We start from the raw sequence: 24,004 nt of genomic DNA, 5'->3' as shown, positions 1-24,004 counted from the left end.
CCGCTTTGAGCTGTGTGTCTCTGCAGCATGCTACGGTGTGTGGGGAGGAGGAATTGCCGGTAGAGAGGCAGAGTCAGGTGCTGGGATTATGTAATTCAGGTTTTACTAAGTTTGTTGTTTTCAGAGCAATGATAGAAAGATGATGATGGCCACTGTAATTTTTTTTCCCTGTAATGCAATGTCATTTTTATACCGAGTCTCATTTGGGAGGATGTCAACCCCTTCTCAAAACATCACACTGCATTTTCCTCCTTTTCGTACTCTGGTAAGTCCAGCATGTACAAATCACAGCCGATGAAAGTAATCGTGTCGTAATTGTCTTCAATATGAAGTCCCTCTCCCATTCTTCTTTCCATCCCCTTTAGTTCCACCGCCTGTCCAGCAAATATTATCTCACACAGAATAAAGCCGATGCCCCACTGGAATTTCCTGTGTCCATGGAGACAAGGTTTGTCATCAGTGGGACTGGAAAGAAGCAAGCGGACTGTGGCTCCAAGGTTCTTCCTGGAGCTGGCAAGCCCCAAAGCTGCCACTTCGTCCTTCTCAACATCGTTATGCACGTCTAGAGCACGGCTTTCCTTTTCTCAGGGCACTTGATGACATTCCCTCTGCCTTTGTTCCTGTTGGGTCATATTTGAAAAGTGGAATTCTACCAATCACCCTGTGTCATGGTGATTTCTGAAAGTTCTGAGGGCTTTTGTGTGGATTGGTCTTGGGGATCAGTGCAGAACAGGGAAGCTGGGTGTATTGACTGGAATTCACATGTCCTTGGTACCCATATAGTTCCACTATAATCGAGTGAAAGGAAACAACTTCCCATGGCAACAGAAGACCAGCAAATGGGGACAATTTAGCTCTTAATGCACATGGGATGTACTCGCCAGATTAGCAGCTACAGATGCAGCCCCAAAGCCTCTTAGTCAGTTTACTGGCCTGGATCCATCTGGCCGTTGTCCAGCATGCCCCATTTTCCAGATAAGGGTTAGCATATATTTTAGAGATCAATTGACTCTAACAACATTTTATCAAGATACATGTAAATTAACCCAAAATATGAAGTCAATGTCCATTAAGCTACTTTATGCAAAATGTTAGGGGCGGGTATACCTTCAAGGGAAGGTTAACCATGGATCCAGATAAGACCTACCTTTGAGGACTGTCTACTTCTCCACAGCCTTCAGGCCAGTCATATTCTCGGTAGACATCTACTTTTGCTCATTTGCAGAAGGCTGGGAATTAATCCTAAAATAACCAATGAGTATCAGACACAAAGAACTGCTTTTAGAATAATTAAAACTATTTTGAATCTTTTATTTATCAATCTGGTTTCTAATATAATTTTAGGTAAATGAAAGACATTCACAAAAGAATAATAGGCATACATACATAATTTCCTTCTTTCATTCTAGTTTACATGCTGTTGCTTTTAGAGAGTGAAATTCGGTGTTGTTTCACAGGGCTGGAGTCCTGATTGACTCCCAAGAAGAATGCTCAGCCCGGGCCTTCCTCAGCGCTAATCTCCACAGACACCCGTGCTCAATTCCAAAGTGAGAAGAACCCGGCAAAGCAAAACTGAGAGTCGGCAACATCGAGAACAATTTCTTGGCCTACTCTGGAGCAACCGCCACACCTTCACAGCCATTGCAGAAGCCAGCACCCAAGTGAGTCAGCTGAGCCTGGGAAATGGGGCAAACTATCTTAGCAGACGTGTTCTTACGGCACATTTCCATCTGGAACAGAAACGTGTGAATGGGTATGCACGAGAACACATGTGTGCCCATTTTTATCTTTATTACCTTCTTTCAGTCTTTACTCAACTTTTGGACATAATTTCTCTGTTTTATTGACAGTGATTTTTTTGTTATACAGACCATTCTAAATGATAGGGAAAAAAATACTATGGTAAAAAAAAAAAAACACTCTTTAGGGTTTCTGACATTGCCATGCAGGGTGACTGCAGTGTGTGTGTGTGTGTGTGTGTGTGTGTGTGTGTGTGTGTGTGTGTGTGGCTGATTTATATTCCAGTTACATTTACTGGCTGTCTGAGACTATGTGTACACTGTGAGCCACAAGTCATGCCCAGGTGAGGATTCAGTGATTTACAATAAAATTTCCAATTTCTCTAGGTTTCCACTGTGTTCTACTTTCCTATGTTGACAGTCTAGCTGCCCAGAGGTCTTTCTGAGTTATAATTCAGCAGTGATTCAACAATGCCCCCTAAGTTTCCATGTGTGTGCATGGCTACATTGTTTGTACAGTACTTTTTAGATGCAGCTTACAACCACAAGCCAAGTCAGTCTTTTATGAGGTTCCTTTGACCTTGGAATTTATATTTGGGCTTCAAAGTGTTGTACAGTCAAGAATTCATCATGCTCATAATTGTCTTTCAAAGCAGGTAAAGCAGCTCCATTTCAAACACTGGAGAAGGATGGACAGAAATTCAAGGGCATGGCCAGGGTCACATAGCAAGTCTAGGAAGGAGAAAGGGTGAGGATTCTTGATAATTTTTATTTATGGTGTGTGTGTGTATGTGTGTGTGTGTGTGTGTGTGTGTGTGTGTGTGTGTGTGTGTGTGTGTGCACGCGCGCACGAGTGTCTAGAGGTGTAGGGGACAGAGGACAACTCTTGGGAGTCAGCTCTTTCCTTCCACTGTAGGATCTGTGGATTGAATTTAGTTACCCCAGTTTTGCATGGAAAGTACTTTTACCTGCTGAGTCATCTTGATGGCCTGAGATTCTTCTGACTTACTCTTTTGATGCAGAGAGAGTCTCATGCTGCCCAGGCTGGCTTTGAACTCATTATGTAGGCAAAGCTGGGCTTAAATTCCTGATTTCTTGGCGATACATGCTAGATTGTAGATGTGTGTTGCCATGCCTATATACATGTTGAGATCTACCAGCTGACTCTCAGGGGGTCACACTCACTAAAACATCATCTAAAAAAGATGCCCTTTTCTTTTAGCCAAAAAGTAGTGAGCTGCATGATTGCCGTTTCTCAATTCAGGATCAGTGGCTCACCAGGAAGAGCACTTAGAAACTATTATTGGATAAGTCAAACTCAACTTAGTAAATGTTGCCTTTTTTTAAAAAAGTGCTTGACAGCATAGGAAAAGAGGGGGAAAAAAAAAGAGTTCAAATCAGGCATTGTTTAGAAGCATGAGATGTAAAAGGACTGTTAACATTCTCTACTGAACAGAAAGGTACAGCCAGGAGAGGAGAAAATTGTAACAAGTGGAGATCAAAGGGAACAGATGGGACTGTAGAAGTGAGTGTGTCTTCTGACACTCCCTGAACCCTGGGACAGTTGGAGCAGGTACCAGGTGGCTTCTCTCTGCAGAACCTTCAGGTGTACAAGGCGTTTGTGCCTGCTTCCCAGGATGCACCCGGTACTCTCCTAAGATGTCCAACAACAGGGTTAAGATCTACTCACTGGCCATGCCGGGACTCTCTCTGATGCCTTTGAATTCCTGCTCCTTTGGTGAGGGATGCCTTCTCTTCCCATGCGGGACAGCAGGGAAATTTCTAACAAAAGTCCTCTAAATCCTAGTTCCCAGATCTTCAACTAAAAAAACCTCACAGACCTTCCTATTTTTGAACTGTTGGCAGATAGCAACGAAGAAATACATTCTTACATATTAAGAAGGCTCAGGGAAAATTCAACCATGAAATAATTTTGATGTCCTAACTTAGTTTCTCTGAGCTCCAGAGAATATGCTATTTTGGGAGGAGAGAATGCCACTGATTTCACATTCATCCAGCATCTTTCTCTCTTAGCTTCTTGAGAAAGGCAGATATTTGTTTTAGATGCAGAGGAAGTTCATTTACGCACAAGCCTCAGTCAGCCACCAATGTTCTTTGAAGCTTCATTTATTTATTTAGAACTTTTTTTTTTTTTTTTTTGGGAGAATGGTTTCACTAGGCAGCTCAGACTAGACAGATCTTGCTGTGTAGCCCAGGCTGACCTTGAACACATTATCCTCCTGCCCCAGTCTCTCAAATGCTGGGATTACAGGCATGCACCAGTGTATCTTATTCCTTTGGCACAGTGTCTTGGGTTTTGTTTGGTTTATATAGTCTTATTGCTTGAAGGAGCTTCCATTAGTCTATGCTTGGTTGATAATGTATTGGATATAAAATGCTGAGATGGTAGTGGGCGTGAAAGATAGTCTAGGGTTAGGCAAATTTGGGTTATATTATGACTATTGAAGCAGTGGCATGCCAAACTGTCAAGGGAGGGAACTGGAACATAAGATTGCTTCTTTTTCTTCAGACAAGTGATTATTTACCATTCAGAACATACTGGCTATATCTGTCGTACACAGATGTGGGGATTTTGGTTAAGGGTGTTAATGCCAAGAAGAGGTCAAGGCTTCAGGATTCATTTAGGAACTAATCGAGTTAGTTACTACTTCACCCACCTTTGTATGTCCTGTCTGTCAGCCATATTGCAGTTAGGAGAGACTGTGTCAGCGATCTTCATGTGTCTTAACTGATAAGAATGTCACTCAACACCCCAGCTTTGCGGATATGTGAGACGGGTTGGACCTTAGTGTTTGCCTTTTGTGGTAAGAGCAAGGAAAGGAAAGAGCAAAGAGAAGGGCTGGATGGGAACTCTAATACTGGAGACTGTCCCGATGGTTTGGCTTGCTAATCATTTGGGGGAGAAAAGTGCTGAGATAATGCATAAGGAACATAGCTATCTTCAGAAATGCCAGAAAGAATAAATTTCCATTTGGCATTATTTGTTAAGTACAAAAGTAATACCTGTAAAATAAGTTTTTTAAAAAATCAGAAACACTTCTAAGCCATAATGGTAAATATGAAAATATGAAAAATAATGCTTCATGGTCAGGTATCTTGATGAAATAAAATGACCTTTGCTCTCAAATGTAAATGTTAACATTGTTCTGACATTTTATCCTATTAAATACTTTTTCATTGAATATGTTTTATAAAAGAACAAGCAAGATTTGACAGTTAAGGGTGTTCATGGGTTGGTTTGAGGTCTGCCTGCAATTAAAAGAGGTCTCAGGATTCCCTTTTATTCTGATTCCTTGATTTGAGGGGGAATGAACTCATCCCTTACCTCCTTTTGGAGTCTTTGTAAGTTGGAGCAATAAGCAGCTTGGGATAAGGTTTTTCCATTACTCAAGAAATTAAGATTCTCCAATAATTTAAGTATTTGGAGAACGTTGAAAGTGTGTGCATAAAATCCTAACTAACTAGAACGTGCAGCTCACTGAGACAGACCATCAGAAGAGCAGCATCTATACCACTTTAAGCTCACTGTCCTTCTAAGAGCAGAAAAAGGAATTATCATGTTTAATTCCTCAAAATGTTGGAGCCTACAAAATTTTTAAAAAGAGGTTTTTAAGTATAAGAGGCCCGACATATTACAATTATAAATGGTAACCATTCAAGAAACAACTTTTGTGTAATTAAAAAAATAAATTAGTTAAATTCTTTTTGGATGCTCTAATAGGAAGAATTGCTCCCAATTACTTACACAAAGTCTATTTTTTTTTGTTTTACATAAAATCAAGCAGTTATTTTTGGAGCAAATTGCCCAAGATTCCTGATAACCCTAAGATGTATAATTTACTAGACAATTGTATTCTCGAAGAAAAGTGGTAATTGATGATCAAGTTGGTGGTAACTTCAGACTCTGATGTGGCTGTCCCAGATCTCTATATCATGATAGTGTTTCTGCAATTGAGTTGGTTTAAAACATGGCAGTGTTTCCCGCATGATTCCAAAGTAACAGCTGTTGTAACTTGGCTTTATTGTATTGTGCAATCCAGAGGGTACTATCTGCTAGGATTTTATCACAGCGGTGTAAAAACTTGAAGTTTAGAGCAAAATAAAAAAAAAAGCACACTAATTTATGCATTCACTAGAAAGTGTCCATATTTTTGTTATAAATATAAAAGAAACAGCAAAGAAGACATTCCCTCTGGCTCTAATTCCCCACTGAGGCGCGTATATACATACAATCCGATCTGTTGAAGGTAAAACAGAGAAGTCCTATAACAGTTGCTCACCATGGTTTTATAGCTGATAGTTACAGATATTAAATAGGTCTAAGACTACATCCATGGAACACCGTCATGTGGAAGCCAATGGAAAACAGGAGCAATAAACCCAGTATGCCTTGCTTTGCCAGATTCTCAGGTGCTCGTCTCCTCTTGTGTCACACTGCTGCAGGACGGGAACCACTCACTCTTCCTCCACCGGCTGGTGACAGACAGAACCAGCCGAAAACTGGTCTAGATTGAGGTGTCTTTGAAGACTGGCAAACAGGCTCTTTGCCCATTTTTTTTTTTCATTTCCGTTTTATGGGACACCAAAAGAAATATTATTTGGACACAGACTAGTTGCTACAACAGCTCATTAAAAGTCGACTAGATGCGAAAGGAAGAGAATGTCATAAGCTGTATGGATGTGTATCAGTTTTTCTTGAGAAAAAAATATCCACATTCTAAGGGCTCTTAAAAATGTAAAAAACTTGCCCTGTTACCACGGGTTTTTAGAATACCTCTAAACACACACAAAATAAGACAGATATTACCTACAAATTCCAACTGTTGCTTAAACTCTAAAAGCATTTTCGTATTATTTTGTCTTGATACAGAAGGGGGAAGTCAGCTATAAAGAAATATTAAAAAGTATATTTTTGTGTGGCCATCAGTCTTAAGAATATTGGGCTGTTTGCCTTCCCCAGCTTGTGCTGATACTGTAAGCGTGTGCTCAGGGGTATGACACAGGGTGCTCTTGTCCCTCCCCCTCCTCCCTTGACTCCCCCCTCCCTATCCCGTGGCTAAAGAGCCGCCCCTCAAATGAGCCATTCCTTCTTGCTCTCGTCAATGGTCTCTGTGAAGTTGGGGTCGTTGTTCATGATGGCAGCATCTGCGCTCTCTGCTGACTCGGCTCCCTTGGCCTCGTTGGTGTGGTAGGTGCCCTTGTGACGGAACATGTACCGGATGAGGAATACCAGGGTGCAGAGGATGGTGAAAATCACCACAGCGATGACCCCTGGGGAGACCAGATAAGAACCAGAAGTTAAACAAGCCTTGCACACATGCCCATCTCATCACTGCATCCCAGCTCCCTGGGATGTGACTCTTTCCCACAGAAAACAGTGACAGTCATGAGGACAGTGGAAGTGACACATGGCTTCTGCTTTCCAGAAGGCAACTTGTCCTCTCACCCAAAGTAACTAAAACACTAGATAAAATATAAGATGCATAGGCTTTCAGACGGTGGATAATAGGTAAATCAGACGCATGATGCCTGAGGAAAGAGTCCGAAATAATGAATTCCCACACTTTGCCCAGTTTTTTGACTGTCCACACTGCTCTCCAGAAAGAACCAGGAGAACCCAGTGGACTTCTTGAACTGAGGGCGGGGCTTCAGGCCAGCACATGTGCGCTGCACAGATGGATCTACTAATCTGTGAAGTTGCTGAACCTCCAGCTGAATACTAATATGTGCATGACCTTCCACAGAGCCAAGAGGCACAATAAACAATTTCCAGAGCTCACACAGGGCTGGAAGACGATCAAGTTCTAACGGGAAATAACTACAGGCATTCAGTTCAGACTGTGAAGGGTCTTGCTAAAGGTGTGCTTTTAAGGGAGTGAAAGGTCTGTCGAGATTTGCCCTGCAAAAGCTTAACATGATTCAAAGATATCCAGTTGTAAGTACTGTAAGCAATCTTAGCACTCAAAATAAGAAGACAATTAAACCCCCAAACTCAGTCATGTTAATAATATCTAGCAGCCAATACAAAAATGACCAAACACGCAAAGAACAAAAATTTTTTTTTCTCCTACAAGGAGAAGAATCAACTTGAGTAGAAATGGCAGAGAAAACAGAGTGAGCACAGGGGGACCTGTGTAGACCAATCACTAATAACCAAGACTGAGGAAGGACCTATGCAGACCAATCACTAATAACCAAGACTGAGGGAGGACCTGTGTAGACCAATCACTAATACCCAAGACTGAGGGAGGACCTGTGTAGACCAATCACTAATACCCAAGACTGAGGGAGGACCTGTGCAGACCAATCACTAATACCCAAGACTGAGGGAGGACCTGTGCAGACCAATCACTAATACCCAAGACTGAGGGAGGACCTGTGCAGACCAATCACTAATAACCAAGACTGAGGGAGGACCTGTGCAGACCAATCACTAATACCCAAGACTGAGGGAGGACCTGTGCAGACCAATCACTAATACCCAAGACTGAGGGAGGACCTGTGCAGACCAATCACTAATAACCAAGACTGAGGGAGGACCTGTGCAGACCAATCACTAATAACCAAGACTGACTAAGGGAGGCAAAAGGGATGCGTACCAGAGGAATAAGGAAAAATTCGCAATGATAAAATATTCAATCTAAGAAGATATAAGAACTCCAAATGTGTGTCCATCTGATTGAACTACAAAACAGCAAAGTGAAAACTGACAAAACCAGAGGAAAAATTAGACCAATCCGTAACCACAGCTGTTACTGTTACTGTTACAAACCACAGACTTTGGCCCTCTTCTGCTTTGTAATTGACAGAACCATTAAACAGAAAATCAATAAGAATGTACAAGACCTGGACAACATGGAGTCAGGTTTGTTAATAAGCTGTAGATTGGGAAAAATATATTTATCTGTGTCTGATAAAGGTTTTGCATCCAGAATACAAACGTTTTCAAATCAATAGCAAGAAACCAAATGATTGATTAAGGAGGTGGAGAAGGATTTCAAGACACCTCACAAAATATTTACACAAGACAATAACCACTGAAAAGACACTCAGCATCACTAGTGATGAGATAATCGCACATCAAAAAGTACAGTGATGCCCAAACTCACCTACCAGAGTGGCTAAGAAGGCGGACAGCACCAAGAGGTTGTGGAACAACTGACTCCTTAGATATTGATCATGGGACTGTAAGGTGGTTGGGTCATTTTGGAAAGCTTCATGGCAATGACTTACAAAGTTAAATATCTACCTTCTTTAATATCTTAGTGATTGCATTTATAGGAATAATCAAAGAGAAATGGATACTTAAGTCTACCTAAGATGTGTGCAACATTATTAAGGTGTGTGCAGCTTTACTCATAATAACTCGAATCTGGAGACAAGACAGCAATCTAGCAATGGGTAAGTGGAGAAAACAAATGATGGCATATCCATTCAATGAAATACAACTTGGCAGGAGAAATAAATGCTATTGGCAAGCGAAACTGTGTGGACAGATATAAAAAACATTACGCTGAATGAATGAAAGCACAGCAAATTTTATACCAGTTATGAAACCCTGGAGGAGCAAACAAAATAGGTGAGGATTTAAAGAAAGGGATTACAAGAGTAGCTGAGAGGAGGTATTTTTAGGATGATGTGTTCTATATGTTACAGTGGTGGATATGGGTGTATGAACTTGCCAAAAAGTCACTGACCTGTTTCATGTATAGGTGCATATGATATGTTGAGTTTATCTTAAAACAAAACAAAACAAAACCCAAAAGCCAAAACCGGTAAGGATAGGACCTTCATGAGATTATACTTGAACTTGGAATAATGTCACTGAACTACCCTTTTGAATGTATTTTAATGTATTTTATTTATGCATATGTGTATATGTCTGTGTGTGAGAGTATGCGCACATGTATGTGGATGCCTATGGAGGGTTCCCTGGAGCTGGAGTTACAGGCAGTTGTGAGCAGCCTTCTGTGGGTTCTGGGAACTGAACTTGGGTCCATTTGGAAAAGCAGTATTTACTCTTAACTGCTTAGCCATCTCTCCAGCCCCATTTTTTTTAAGTCATTACTTTTCCCAGGTGAGTAGCTGCTAGAAAGTCTGTTATACGTCTCCCATACCTCCAATGATGGCTGAGTTTCTGTTGACTCCATTTCTTATGGCTTGTCCTTGTCCTGGGTTATATGGGAAATCTGCACTGGCTGTAGAGAAGGAAATAAAGAATGAAGTGGAAGAGTCAAATGCACCAAATAATTTCATATTTATTTTCTCATATAACTCTTAGACACTTCTCATTTTTACAAATGAAATTTCCACCACAGATGGACCCAACCTTATTATTGTCTCCCATGAAAATTCCAGACACCCCTGTCCCTGATTTCACTATTTCTCTTTGTGCAAGTTCCAATGCTATGGCTTGATTGAGGGGAACGTTGGAGAATCTTAGAATGTTCTGAGCCAGCCTGTCCCCGCCCTGCTGACAAGTCTACTTTTAGAATAGTTATCCTAAAAGTAAAGTTATCCTAAAAGTAAAGTTATCCTAAAAGTAATAGTTATCCTAAAAGGGGTTGGTTTCGGAACGTTGAGTCCATAGACACTCAAGCCTTGTATGTAACTAGGGAGCATATGACCTTCATAATCTTCCTGTATGATTTAAATTAGTCTCTAAATTGCTAATCATATCCCATGGACTTGAATAAACACTGGAGTGGCTTTGGTTAACACTGGAGAATAATGATGAAGGGAAAAGTCTATCTGCATTTAGTTCAGACCATGTGAAGAGAGACTAGTTTTTGATCTTCAGTCCTTTGAATCCATACCTGCAGGACCTACGGACACAGAGCAGGGTGTTTGTTTGTGTTCTGCTGAAATCTGTCTCCTACTTGCTTTTATTCACACACTACTGCTGGTTTGGGGTTTATATGCTGATGAGGTTTTCACAGCACAGACTATTAGTTTAAAAGTAATTGCTTCTTTAATATTTAGCAAGGCTTTAATAAAACACTAGACCCTTCAGGAATATGTAAAGGGCTTAAAGTTCAGAAGTGTTGAGAAGAATGTTAATAGCTTAATTTTCTATTTCTTTCCTTGTTCAAAAAATATTAAGAGCAGTTGTGTCAAATTTAGATGTGTCTCTAAGATGAATTCCACTTAGCGCTGCAAAGGCAAATAGATTCTGAAACCTTTCTTAGGTCAGTAGACCATCTATAGCAAGTAATCCAAATAAGCAGATTCACCTCCACAGGTGGATTTTCTTTCTGGCAGGGCTGGGAACAAACCTGTGGCCTTGCATCTGCCAGGCCAGGTTCTGCCACTGAGCTGTGTCCCCAGACCATTCCAGCCCACAAACAGATTTGCAGTGGTAGGACCTTCCTTTGAGAAGTTCAAGCAAATCTCCCCAATAGAGGAAGTAACTTTTCCTCCAGCAGATGGAGCAGAGAACCAGAGTTTAAAGCAGACTGCAGCCTGCTGGATGGCACCAAGTCACTGGGAGAGACATTTCCAAGGTCTGTACTTGGTATAACTAAACAGAAGCTGTGTTATGATTCAGGTAGAACCTTGCTAGGGCCTTGGTTCCTAAGGCTAATTCATCCCTGGCTATAGATACCTAAGAATCTCCAGGGTCGTGACAAAAACAGTCAGAGCCCTTCCTTATCTCCTTAGACATGAGTGGGCCAAATGCAGGATTTCACTTTTTTGTTTGTTTGTTTTTCGAGACAGGGTTTCTCTGTATAGTGTTTCACCTATCCTGGAGCTCATTCTGTAGCCCAGGCTAGCCTCGAACTCAGAGATCCACCTGGCTCTGCCTCCCGAGTGCTGGGATTAAAGGTGTGCACCACTGCCGCCTGGCTCGGGATTTCACATTTTTAACCAGAGTGTGTGATTTAGTTTTTTCTCTCTTTGACTTCATTTAAAATTTAAAATTTCATTTTCATTTCTTTTGCATGTGTGTGTACATGTGTGGGCACGAGCATGCCAAGGGGCACGGGTGGAGGAGTTGCTCCTCTCCTACTGTGCGGGCACCAATGATTGAACTGTGCTCGTCAGTCTCGGTAACAAGTGGCTTTACCCACTGAGCCATATCCCTGGGCCCAGACTTGGCGCGTTTACCCAGGACCAGAGAAATTATTCTCTCTTGGATTTGTACATTACTGATCTTTTCAACCAACAGAGCGATTTAACCCTGTTGACTGCTTATAGCCATGAACTCTGACAAGCATATGAGTGAAAGAAAATTTATCTCCAGATTATCCACACTCTCCCAAGTCTTTAATTGTGGATGCAAATGGTGCCTTTGATGTAATTTTCTTGCATTAACTGGCCCAATTCTAAGTCTAGATATCTTGGGAAACAGGAAGACAGCACACTTTGCTTCTTTCCCTAATGGTTCTTCCTCCCACCTCTTCTACCTTTTCTGAGCTAGATAGCATTGATTTAAGATTTCAAATGCCAACCCAGAAAGCAAAGGTCAGTCACTTATGGGCTTTTCACTCTGGTGGGTCTGAATGAAAAATGTGCCCCGTAGGCTCAAGTATTTGGTCACTTGGTCCCCAGTCAGTGGTGCTGTTTGGGGGAGGTTATGTGACTCTTAGAACATGAAGCCTGGTTGGAAGAATGCACCATACATCTCAGGTGTGGGCTTTAGGAGTTTAGAGCTTCACTCCACTTCCCCTCTCTCTACTTCCTATGCACAGTTGAAGATGTGATTTCCCAGCTTCCTGGTCTGTCAGCCTGCTATTCTGGACTCTCCTTCTGGAACTGTATGACAAAATAAACTCTTTTATGGGGATCAGAGGAAACCTCCAGTGAATGTATAAAGACTAAATGAAGCCCTGAGTGTGTATTGTTGACAAGTGCATGACCATGTCAAGGACCAATGCCTCCGATCTGTGGGAAAATGACAAAGCCTTCTTCCTGGGACAGGCCCAGAGGGATGGCAGAGTGGCAAAGCCTTTCTCTGGTTCAGTAGAGATGTTGGCAATTTGTACATAAACTGGCAACCACAGCTTTCTCCTTCTGGATATTTAGAGTCTGAGTCTGCAAACCTGCGGACACTTTCTTCCCGGACTAACTCGTTTCTCCTCCTGTGCTGTGTATAATATGTTGGCGTTCTCGGTTATGGTACAGCTGGTGCCACTCCATCAGAGTGAGCAGGACCCACCTGACCCCAGCTTTTCTGCATACATTTGTGTGTCTGTTCTTTTTTCATTTCCTTCTCAACCCCAAGTTTCCAGAATTAAGCCTCACAAGGACATGGCATCCTTCCAAAAGTCATGGCATTTAATCACAGCAACAAAAACAACCAATACTCATTTGATATTAATTTGGTCACAAAATTATCTTATGTGACTAAAGCCAGTTTACATAAAAACAATAGAAAAATATCCATTGGATTTCTTCTTTATATCTGGGTCTTCTTTTTCAGATAATTATTCCTCAGTAGAAACGGCACATTTATTCATGTACTAAATCTTGGTAGAAGATCTTCACTGTGTCAGTCTCCATTCTGAGTATGTACAGTGAACAATAAGATGGGCAAGATGTGTAGTAATGAGAATTTCCTGTCCCTGGTGGTCTAATTACATGTGCCACGGCAGACTTTTTTTATACAGTGAAAATGCTAATTAAAACGTGGATGTGGTTTCAATCATGAGCGTCCCCAGTTCTGGTGACTTGTTTGAGTTTGCTTTGTGGTTTCTACACTGTGTGTCATGCAGCTCATACGACCATAAGGCACAGCAAGATTTGGTTCATTCCCTGACTCGGCCATTTTTGAAGGATGAAGTTTAGACCATCACTGTCCATCTTTTACATCTTCAGGCCTTTGGATGTTGTAATTACTCTTCTCCATATGCTGCTTGGTCCATCTCTAGCCTGACTAGAATTAAACCCAAGTTAATTCCAAAAGAATTAATCCTCCCACTTTTGAGCCCTTTGAAAACTAGGAAGATCCAGGCAGGAGAGTTGTTTAAAAGCCCCAGTTTTTTAGATGGTTGAGTATGGGTTAGAACCATGACAGGAGGACCCTTTTAGGGGATGAAGAAAAAAAATCTATGATGGAAATACTGAGCTTGCTGCACCTACAGGACTCTCAGGTGGGCCTTTCTTCTAAACATTTGGAGACTTGGAGCAAATCGTATTTCTTGTCTTCTAACAAACACAAAACTTCTGACTTTCTTTATACAATATGAACTTCCAAAACACATTAAACATCCCCTTAGAAATGTGTGGACAAATATGGGATTTCCCATGGCCCCGGCATATGATTTAGTTCTTTTTCTCTTAGACTTGATTTAATTTTTTTTATTGCATTTTTGTGTAACAAAAATTGCAAGCAGTTTTGTTATCAGCCTACTGTGACAACGTTCTTGATGTTATAGGATGGTTGCTTTCTGCCTGCATGGCTCTAATAAAATGCTATCCACTTTAGGAATTTGTAGTGTGATATAATTTACAACGTGGCAGATGAACCATGGCAAAATTTCTTTCTGCTTGAAAGCCTAGCTTGTGGTGTTGTGTCCTTGGCCTCAAAAGTGCCCCAAATCACAGCTGCTTAAATATATTGGTGGCCTCTTCTCATTTTCTCCCCCTCCAGTGCTGAGGGGAACCCAGGTCCGTGTGCAGGCCAGGCAAGTACTCTATCAGTGACCAACATGCCAACCCTTGTCCAGTTCCTTTGATGTTACAGCCATAAATGGTGCTGGGAGTTCTGGCTGGGGAAGAGACATGTGCTGACTCAGGAGAATGGCAAGAGTCAGAGAACACTTGACGCCTCCCAGGATTGCCACTGAGATGAATCTGAATTTCTTGGTCTTGTGAAGGCCTCATGCGCATAGGATTTCTCTCCTGCTTCTTCCCCCGTGAGACTACTTTTCCAACTAAATATTCTGAATGTAATGGATTCTTATTGCTTCAGGCCAGCTCATCAGAGAACACTCCCTGTCTGGATATCTGGTTTATCTTTCTTCTCTTTTCCCATCAAATTTTACCTCTTTCTTGAAGGAAGGTACCTATTTCCAATTAAGTGGCCAGGCCCCTTTTCAATAGTTATAGTCTTCATTCTTATTATTTCTTTTTTTAAAATCTTTTTTCATGTGTGTTCATGTGTGCATTCATGTGTGTGTACATGTATTTTGAGGCCAGAGGACAATTATGAATGCTATTCTTAAGGCACTATACACTTTCTTTTAATCTTTTTTTTTTTAATCTTTTTGAGATAGAGTCTCTCATAGACCCAAAACTGGGATTAGCTAGCCAGTGAGCTAGAATCTACTTGTCTCTGCCTCCCCAGGGCTGGAATCACAATCATATACCATTTTTTTTTAAAATGTGGGTTTAGTGATTAAACTCTGGTCCTCATGAGTGTAGAGAAGTATTTTGTCCTCTGCACCTTCTTGCCAACATCTTATCACTTCTTATGTGGTAGTTGTCATCTTAAAGGAAGGGACAAATCTCAGTTAAAAGTTCTATTCTGATGAATAACAATGTGGTACGGTAAGGGAGGGCTAAATGCATATTCATCAATGAGCATAATTAAAATCAGTCTGTGAAGGGTTGTTCAAACATCCATGGAGCCTCTTTGTGCTGGATAGTTTTATGTCAACTTGACACAAGCTAAAGTCATCAGAGAGGAGGGAGCCTCATTTAAGAACATGCCTCTATAAGATTGGACTATAGATAAGCCTATAGGGCATTTTCTTAATTAGTGATTGACAGGAGATAGCCCAGCCCATTGTAGGTGGTGCCATCCCTGGGCTGGTGGTCCTGGATTCTAAAAGAAACTAGGCTGAACAAGCCATGATGAACAAGCTAGTAAGCAGCACCCCTCCATGACCTCTGCGTCAGCTCCTGCCTCCAGGTTCCTGCCCTGCTTGAGTTCCTGCCCCACTGCTTTTGATGATGAACTGTTATATGGAACTGTGAGTGAAATAAACCCTTTCCTCCCCAAGTTGCTTTTGGTCATGGTGTTTCATCACAGGAACAGAAACCATAACTAAGACACCCTTCAATAAATCTTCAATGAAGATATAATTTAAAAACTCAGCTGCCCACTGTCAGCTAAAGCCTTAAAGCAATGCAACAGTTTTATTCTTCCTCTCTCACAAACAGTGGAAATGAATATATTAAATACAGAAAACATATTAAAGATGCCACATTTACTAGACCTTGGTTGTTGTTAGAAACCAATTAATGGAAACCCTTCAGGCCATTAAAAACTCTTACAAAATCAAGGACATGCATAGTTCTTTTTTATTCCTCTTTCCTTTCATGAACATCCCTGCTTTTATGGCTTTATTTTTAACTTAAGCCTGGTTATTCCAAAGCATGTGAATGCCCACTCCCTGTGGCAAAGCTATTTTATCCTGGCAATCACAGCAAATGCTACTTTGGTAGATGTATTTCTTTGTTACTGTTCTTTCCCCCAACATCCTTTTGGAATGTGAGAGAAATGCAGTGACCAAGATACAAGCCTGGGATGTGGATGACAAAGCTCATTCATGACATGTGCTCTGGTCAGCTGATATTCAGGCTGTGCCCCCCTCGCCCCTCCCTCCTTCCAGCTCCCTGGGAGAGCCAAACAATTTTAGAGGTGCTGAAATATCAAGGAGTCTATATCTTGGGAAATTGTATGAGTAAATCCAAATTTGGAGTGATAAAATAAAGAGTTGCTATTGAATCTTAGGGGCAGACTTGCATCCTGCAAGTACAGACTATACTCAATGCATTACTCCTGGAGCCCCAAATGACAGAACATAGGAAGTGTCCCCCTAAAACATTCTTCTGTTGGAGAGTGGTCCTTTTTGGGGAGGTTCTGGAAACTTTAGGAGGTGGGACTCTAGCTGGAGGAAATAGGCCATTGCTTTTGGATCCTTGGAGACATGTTGTCCCTGGATCCTTCCTGTGCCTGTTCTTACTTCCTGGCCGTCATGCTGTGAGCTGCTTTGCTGTGCCAAAGGCTCCCCACCGTGTTGGAATAACACCTCTGAAATGGTGAGCAAAAGAACTCTTCCTTCCTTGAGTTGTTTATGCCAGGGATCTAGTCACAGAGCACAAAACAACCACCATGTGATGACAACCACCAGGCAAAGAGCCATCCCTGCTCGGATTTACTTTCTCACATATGTGTGTGCATCTCTGTGCATCTCTCCTGCTTACAATCTTTTTGTTTGCTCGTTCTAGTGTTATACTCATAGATCAATGCCCTCTTCTGCCCCTATGGACACCAGGCATACAAGTGATACATAGACTGCATGCATGTAGGCAAACCACTCACGTACATTAAAACTAAAGGGTCTGCATGCGTGTGTGTGTGTGTGTGTGTGTGTGTGTGTGTGTGTGTGTGTGTTTTTCTATCTCAAAAACAGAGCATGAGAGACATTTATCTGACAAAGGGAAATCCCACACAATGGCAGTAAGGGGTCAACTCTAAGAAACCTCAACTGACGCTGCAAATCAGAACCCCGCCCCCAGTCTCTTGGTAGCTGATAACACCCCTAAAGAATCAAAATGACACAAAGAAAATGGTCATGGCCATGGCAAAACTAAGAACAGAGGTAACTGTGTTTTGAAACTCCACTGTCGCAATATAGTTTTTGATTGCATTTCTAAACTAGGAAAAATTAATAAAAAGTTTCAAGACAAGCATTGAAACCAGAAACTGACTTTAAAATGCACTTGGAAAAACAGAATATTGAAAAACATATTTGAATTCTTTTCTCCAGTTTCTCATCTGTCTAGGGCAGCGAGGAGAGAATGAGGAATAAGACAAAGATAATTCCAGGGATTCTAGTTCTTATTTAATGTTTCAATTATGAAAACTTGTAGACTTCAGGCTCAGAAACAAATTGCACAAAAACCACATTTAACTGCATGTAAAAGTAACTATTTAACATAAAACTCCCCCAAATGAAAGGCACTAAAAGCTTCAGGTTGTCGTATGTCAGAGTCTAAAAGGGGGGAAAAAAGACTGGATTTGACATCACATAGAGAAAATGTCTCCATGGAAACGACTGGAGCTTCAGCATTGAAAGTGATGATCTGAGGCACTTCAACAAAACTGCTGCTATTAATTATAATTTAATTTAAATTGCAGTCTTATTTCAAGGCAGCGCCTGAGATAGAATGAGTGTGTGTGTGTGTGTTTCTTCTTGTTTTTCTCTGCTTCTTTGTTTCATTTCTTCTTTTTTTGAACCTGAGTTCTATAGCAGAAAGTGATGTTTCTCAATTAATTTACTCACTATTGACTATCTTTTGAAAATAGATAAGAAAACAAATGGCTATTGATAAAGATGCTGAAGACTTAAGCAGTCTTGCTTCCTTTGAAAGAGGATACCACTGTTCTCCCGTTGAGACTCAGGCTCAGCAGGCTTTTGCAGACAGAATAATACGTGGCCTTGCCTAGGGGATTCTGGGTATTTATTTTCCACTTTCAGTTTCTAATGAATGCCAGCTAGCCAGAATTTCCCATTTTATATGAGGAAGAGATTTTTGAATTTTTGTCTTCCGACTTGACAGTTAAGCTGCACACTACAAGCTTTATACAGGAGAGCAGAAATGCAGGTCACTTGTTTGACTAAGTTCCCATGAGGAAAAGAGGTTAATTAGGTGAAAACAGAATAAACGAACTTGTAGCCTGCTATATGTCCTAATTATTTAAAAAAAAAAATCCCTACCTCTATACCAAAGGACTGAATGAGCAATAAACGTTATTGTATTTCCTCCTTCCATGTACAACTGATTATAAATCAACCCTCATAGTTACTGTTAGATACTATTGTGGACATGTGTGGATACACATTGTTACTCTTATACTTGGATTTTAGAGACTCATAGTCTCTCAACCTCTGTCTGTATCAGAGTAGGTGAATACCCAGAGTGGGTGGCGATTAGCCCAGAGCTGTGTGGCCAATAGTTGCTCAAGCCACCTTTAGTCTCCTGATTTAGGGTGCCTTCTAGGAATCTTAGGGTGGTAATAAGCAGAGAGAGAGCGATATCAAGTTTAGCATATATAATAGATGCCAGTTGGACATCACTCTCACCAGTGCTACAAGAAAGATCAGAGCATGCTGTTTAAGGGGGCAAACCTTCCAAGTGTGGGGGGCGGTTAGTGCTATGTAAGTGTTCCATAGGGGTCATGATGCTCAAGACTGAAGCTTTTGAGATCTCTTCACTTTTGAGGGGTACCTTTCTCATTCTTAACAGACTATTTCCATGTGTCCCTGGTCCAATTATTTGTTCCAGGACACACGAGCCTAGAAGTCTCTAGAAGCAGATGCTTTCTTGACTCTAATCCAAGCTTGTTACTGTAGCTCTTGAACAAGGCTTGACCGTCTAGGTCAGAGCCTCAGAACGAGGCCCTGTGGTGCTATGTGGTGTGAACAAAACCTCCTGAAAAGAAGCTGTGTCTGCCAAGATGATTGACTGATTAGAATCCCAGCACTGTGGAAGAGACTGAAATGTTGCAGGTCCAGAAGCTAATTACCTGTCTTGGGCTATGTATAGCCTTCTAGAACAACTATCCATCTGTTCTTTGCCCACCTCTGTGTGGCAAATAAAACCTTGTGACTAACCGATAAAAACCTTTGGATCTATTAATTTAGCAGATCACTAGCTTCCACCAACCCCAAAGTTAAGGCTGTCATCAGACAGCCCCTGAAGCCCATAGAAGAGCTCCCCCATCTCACTGTCCCTGCCTCTCTGATGTGCCCACCAACGCATTTTAAACTTGCCTTGATTTACGACTTTCTTTGTTCTGTAAAACTATAAAACTGCATGAAACTGCTTCCATGTTGGAACATGGAATTTGGGCCAACCTGGATCTGTGTTTCTGGACCATTGTCACTTAAAATGGCTTCCCTGTATGGTGAGAGCTGTGGTTTCTGTGTCAACAGTGGGGCGGGACTTTCCTTAGTGACTGTCACCTTCCTGCAGTTTGTCATTACTTCTTTTCCTACCTGTCACAGGGAGAGTCAGCACGAAGAAGCCCAAGTCTGGGGAAATGTGCTAAATCCGGGAAGTACCTTCTCAACTCCTGTCTGAGGGAGAGCGTCCTTTGTGCCATGCAGCTTACGGATTGTGTTCCATGGTAACAGGAGCCCCTGTGAGGTGCTTTTTCATCCTATGAAAATCAGGCCCTGGGGGTCAGCCTGAAAAGCCTCTACATGCAATGTGACTGGGTATAACTGAGGTGTTCTGATGCCTTGGGACATTACTGTCCCTCTTCAGCCCTTGATGCACCCTAGGGGAGAGCAATTGATTGTAGAGTGCTCTGGTTTAAAGCTTTCCAACGGGGAGATGCCTGCAAATCCCCGAAGATCTTGTTAAAATTCAGATTCTGATAGCATACTCATGGCCAGGCCTGGGGCTCTGCATTTCTAACAGGCTCCTAGAGTGCTTGAATACACAGTTCCCCAACTTTAATCGAGACCCCCAGTGATGGTGGTTCCTACCTCCAGCTGAGATGTGTATCTTTGTATTCATTTAATACGCCTAAGAGGGAACTGAAATAATTCCTTCTGAGAGCTTTGCACCCTACCCCGTCACATTTGTGTCTCTTAACGACCTGCATGCTGGCGTGTCCCCGTGGGGCCCGTCTCCCACTACTCCATTTCTTTAGCTTGATTTCTGTTTATTGGTGTGGAAGTCATAAAAGGGACACTGCTCGAATATCTCATTATGAGTTTTCAGTGCTTTGAACTTAGGGTGTAAAGTCTATTCTAGTGCATATTAAAACAGTTTAAGAAAACGCAGGTGAAGAATTACTAAGCATTTACCCTAGGTCTGTCCTTAGACACTGTGCTCTTCAGGGTTTCCCTGCTGGGACAGTGGCAGGGCTGACACAAACAAGGATTTATCTGGGCTCTTTAAAAATGGTTCAGTTCTCCCTGTGCGAGCATCTGGTGCAGAGGAGCAGCTTAACTCATGGTGGCCTGGAAGGGGGAGGGAGGGGAGGAAGGTTAGAGGTGGGGAGGGAGGGAGAGGGGGGAAAGAGAGAGAGAGAGAGAGAGAGAGAGAGAGAGAGAGAGAGAGAGAGAGAGAGAGAGAGAGAGAGAGAAAGGGAGGGAGAGAGGGAGGGAGAGGGAGAAGAACAGCTTAACTCATGGTGGACTGGAAAAGAGAAGGAGGGGGGGAACAGGAGAGGGAGGGAGAGGGAGAGAGAGGGGGAGAGGGAAAAGAGAAGGTAGACTCATGGTGGCCAGGAAGGAGAGAGGGAGAGAGAGAGAGAGATGGGGAAAGGGAGGAGAGGGAGACAGAATGCCCCTGTGCAGCAGGCTCTCTCTTCCTCCTCCTTGGATTCCTTCTAGGCTGCCCTCAGTTTATAGGGTAGTGTTAGCCAGATTCTTGTGGGCATGTCTTCCCCTCTTAGTGCATTCTCTCTGGAAATGCCTGCACAGACATGCCGGAAGTCATGCTTTCCTAGTCTCCTAGGTGCTTCTTAATCCAGTCCAATCCAATTTAACAATGAAGGTTAATCACCACAGATACCTCACATCTGTGAAGGAAGTGTTTCAAGGGGGGAAAAATCTTGGCACAATTGTGTGCTTAGGATCTTGATGCATTTCAAAGTGTCTGTGAGAAAGAACATTTTTTTTTTTTCCCCTTTTTAAATCCTGGGCTGTAGTTTTCCTGGAAGTTACGGATTTGTTTTTTGCAAAGGATTCTTGCCTCCTTGTGGCTGGGCTTTGCAAAAGGCAGGGTTGCACAGTGTTAGAGCTCCCAGCTCAGCGCCGAGTAGAAATTCTAGGCCTTATGGGCATATTATGGTATGTGTAGTCTCCGAATGCTTCAGAGTAACCTGTCAATGGTTTTATTAGATACCTGGTCACAGATCTGCAGATTCGCAAGCCTTGTGAGCAAATCACTTGTAAGGAAGGCTCCGCTGAAAAAAACTTGGGGTTTTTATATCAGGGAAGCAGCCTTAAGAAGCCAGGGCTGTCTGCAGGCTGTGGAGTTGGTCTCAGCTTTTAAGGAGAGTGTGAAGGGGATGAAGGAAACTGTGGCCAGTCACAGTGAGTAAACTCCAAATGCATAGTTCAAGGACATTCTCTGATGCATTTCAGCTTTCCCCAGACAACAAGGATAGGTGTAGTTTATAAGATGAAAGTCTTAGGAGGAACTGTGTCCTTACACTTCCTCACACTTCTGTTGAGAAACACATCTACGTAAATTATTCAAGTATCAGAGGAGACTGTGGATGTCTGGAATTCCTGGCTTGGCACTCAGCGAAAAATCACTTCTATCAGATAAAATCTACAAATCCTTTGTGAGGATGTGTAGGTACATGGCAGTAGCTTAGGAATCAGCTAAGGGTCTCCTCAGACTTCCCTTTAGTGCAAAATTCTAGTAAATTCAGAGGCCATAATTTGAGTACAGAGATGGCTCTTTTGGAGGTGGCTGGGCTGTCTTGTTATTGCTGTGTGTCTTTTGAAAGAGTTGAGTGGATAGCAGAATGTGCTTTTAAAACAGTTAACTCTTCTGTTGTAATTCGAAACCTCAAATTGCAGGTGATAGTGTTTATAGTTCGAGACATTGGATCCAGCCCTCCTTGTGAATAGACCATGTTTGTGTTTGTGTTATGATTATTATCTCATGAAAATATGAAAGTGACCTTTATTCTAATCCCTAAACTTCCAGAAGCAGGAGGGTTCCTGAGAACACTGGAGTAGGGCCAGATTGAAGACTGCTGGCTGATTTGCCTCTACTACAGATGGGCTAGGGAGATGGGCAAACCTAGAGTGCCTTTCAAAATCAAGTCTGCACACATATTAGTCTTTTATCAATGCAGCTGGGTCCTGGGTTTTGAAATACTCTTCAGCTGCATCAGTGAAACTTTATATGATGCATTTTATATATTTTGAATTCCAAGCCAATGTCTTTTCTTCTCCCAAAAACCGACTTAAAAAAAAACCTGAATGAAAAAACCCCTGTACTAAATATATATCTGTTTATTTTTTAAACATATTTTTAAAACATCTTTTGAAATGTTTTCTTTTTGAACTAACTGTCGATTTCAAAGGACAATTAACTGTCTGTGCTTGTTGCTAGGCAGAATGGTTAGTGGCCATCAAAGAGGACTCTGGGAAACAAATTAGCCTGGGCTTCTAAAGTGTCAGCCTGATGCTTTCTACAGATTCCTCCCTGGTTCGGGCTCACCTCATTATAAAGATAACATGATAAGCACCTAGTATAAGCCATGGGGTTCTATCACAGCTCCTCATCTTCATGTCAACAAAGTGTGAAAAACATTTAATTGGCTGTAGCAGCTTTGAGGATGATTTATCTTGTTAAAAAGACAGGAGGGGAGAAAGTGGAAAAAAGAGGAGAGAGGTGCATTTAATCTACAACTATGCAAATTATCTGCCATTCCAGACTTCTCTATTCTATTTAAAGAATGACAAAATATAGCAAAACAATTCAGAGTAAAAAAAAAGTGGAATTCTTTTTGTACTTGAGGTCAACACTTTTAAAAGGTGGCTAGCTCTCATAGAGCAGGAAGTGTGGCCACTGAGGGAGAAACGTCACCAATGGTCCTACCCAGTGGGGGATCCTATCTGCTAGAATACTGACCTGCAGGGCACAATGTGCCTACTGATGCAATAATGACATGGATGTTATGGGGGGTTACCAGCTCTTTTCTGGTTGGATTTTAGGCCTAGGAGTTCTTTCTTCTTCCCACATAATGTTTGTTCATTCTTTCAGAATTCCATACATGCAGAGCAAGTTCTCTTAACTGCTGAGCCATCTCTCCAGTCCCCATTGTTTTATCTTTGAAATATATCTAATAGAATAGTGAGAGGGCTCCTTGGGGAAAACCCCTGCCTTAGACCTGACAACCTGAATTTGACACCCAGAATACACTGGGCAGAAGGAGCGAACTCAGCTGTCCCAAATTGTTTTCTCATCTCTACATTCTTACACACACACACACACACACACACACACACACACACACACACACACACACACACACTAAAAAAAATTAAATTTGTTTAATATTGTCCACACAATACAATTTGTGGTCTCTGTCAGCACAAAGCAAAGTCACAGAAGTAATTTCTAAGTTGCAGCTTACATTACTTTTGTTTGTATCCTTTCCAGTTTTCTAAGTTTAATTTCCCAAGAAAATGATTAAGAATCATTTTTAGCTTTTCCAAGGAACACTTTCAAAGTGAGTTATCTCCTCCTGCATATTAACATATCTGTATCCACAATCACATGCATCTTTTTCTTACTAATACTTTAAGATA

At 41.7% G+C, this 24,004-nt stretch overlaps 1 protein-coding gene across 1 annotated transcript in view; it reads right to left on the bottom strand.

Annotated features, from left to right (window-relative positions):
* Positions 1–1,290: 1,290 nt before the first annotated feature.
* Positions 1,291–24,004, bottom strand: part of Cntnap2 (contactin associated protein 2) — a 1,578,963-nt gene continuing 1,556,249 nt past the window's right edge. The window contains exons 15-16 of the mRNA XM_052721500.1: positions 9,878–9,958; positions 1,291–7,031 (exon numbers count right to left, since the gene is read on the bottom strand). Coding sequence (XP_052577460.1) covers positions 6,832–7,031; positions 9,878–9,958 — 281 coding nt within the window. The 3' untranslated portion in view covers positions 1,291–6,831. The remainder of the gene's footprint in view (positions 7,032–9,877; positions 9,959–24,004) is intronic.

The sequence above is a fragment of the Peromyscus californicus genome, unplaced genomic scaffold (genome assembly GCF_007827085.1).
Source record: "Peromyscus californicus insignis strain IS unplaced genomic scaffold, ASM782708v3 Scaffold_6__1_contigs__length_162567912, whole genome shotgun sequence".
Taxonomy (NCBI): Eukaryota; Metazoa; Chordata; class Mammalia; order Rodentia; family Cricetidae; genus Peromyscus; species Peromyscus californicus.
The sequence above is the reverse complement of the archived record's forward strand: the minus strand, read 5'-3'. Positions and strand labels throughout refer to the sequence as shown.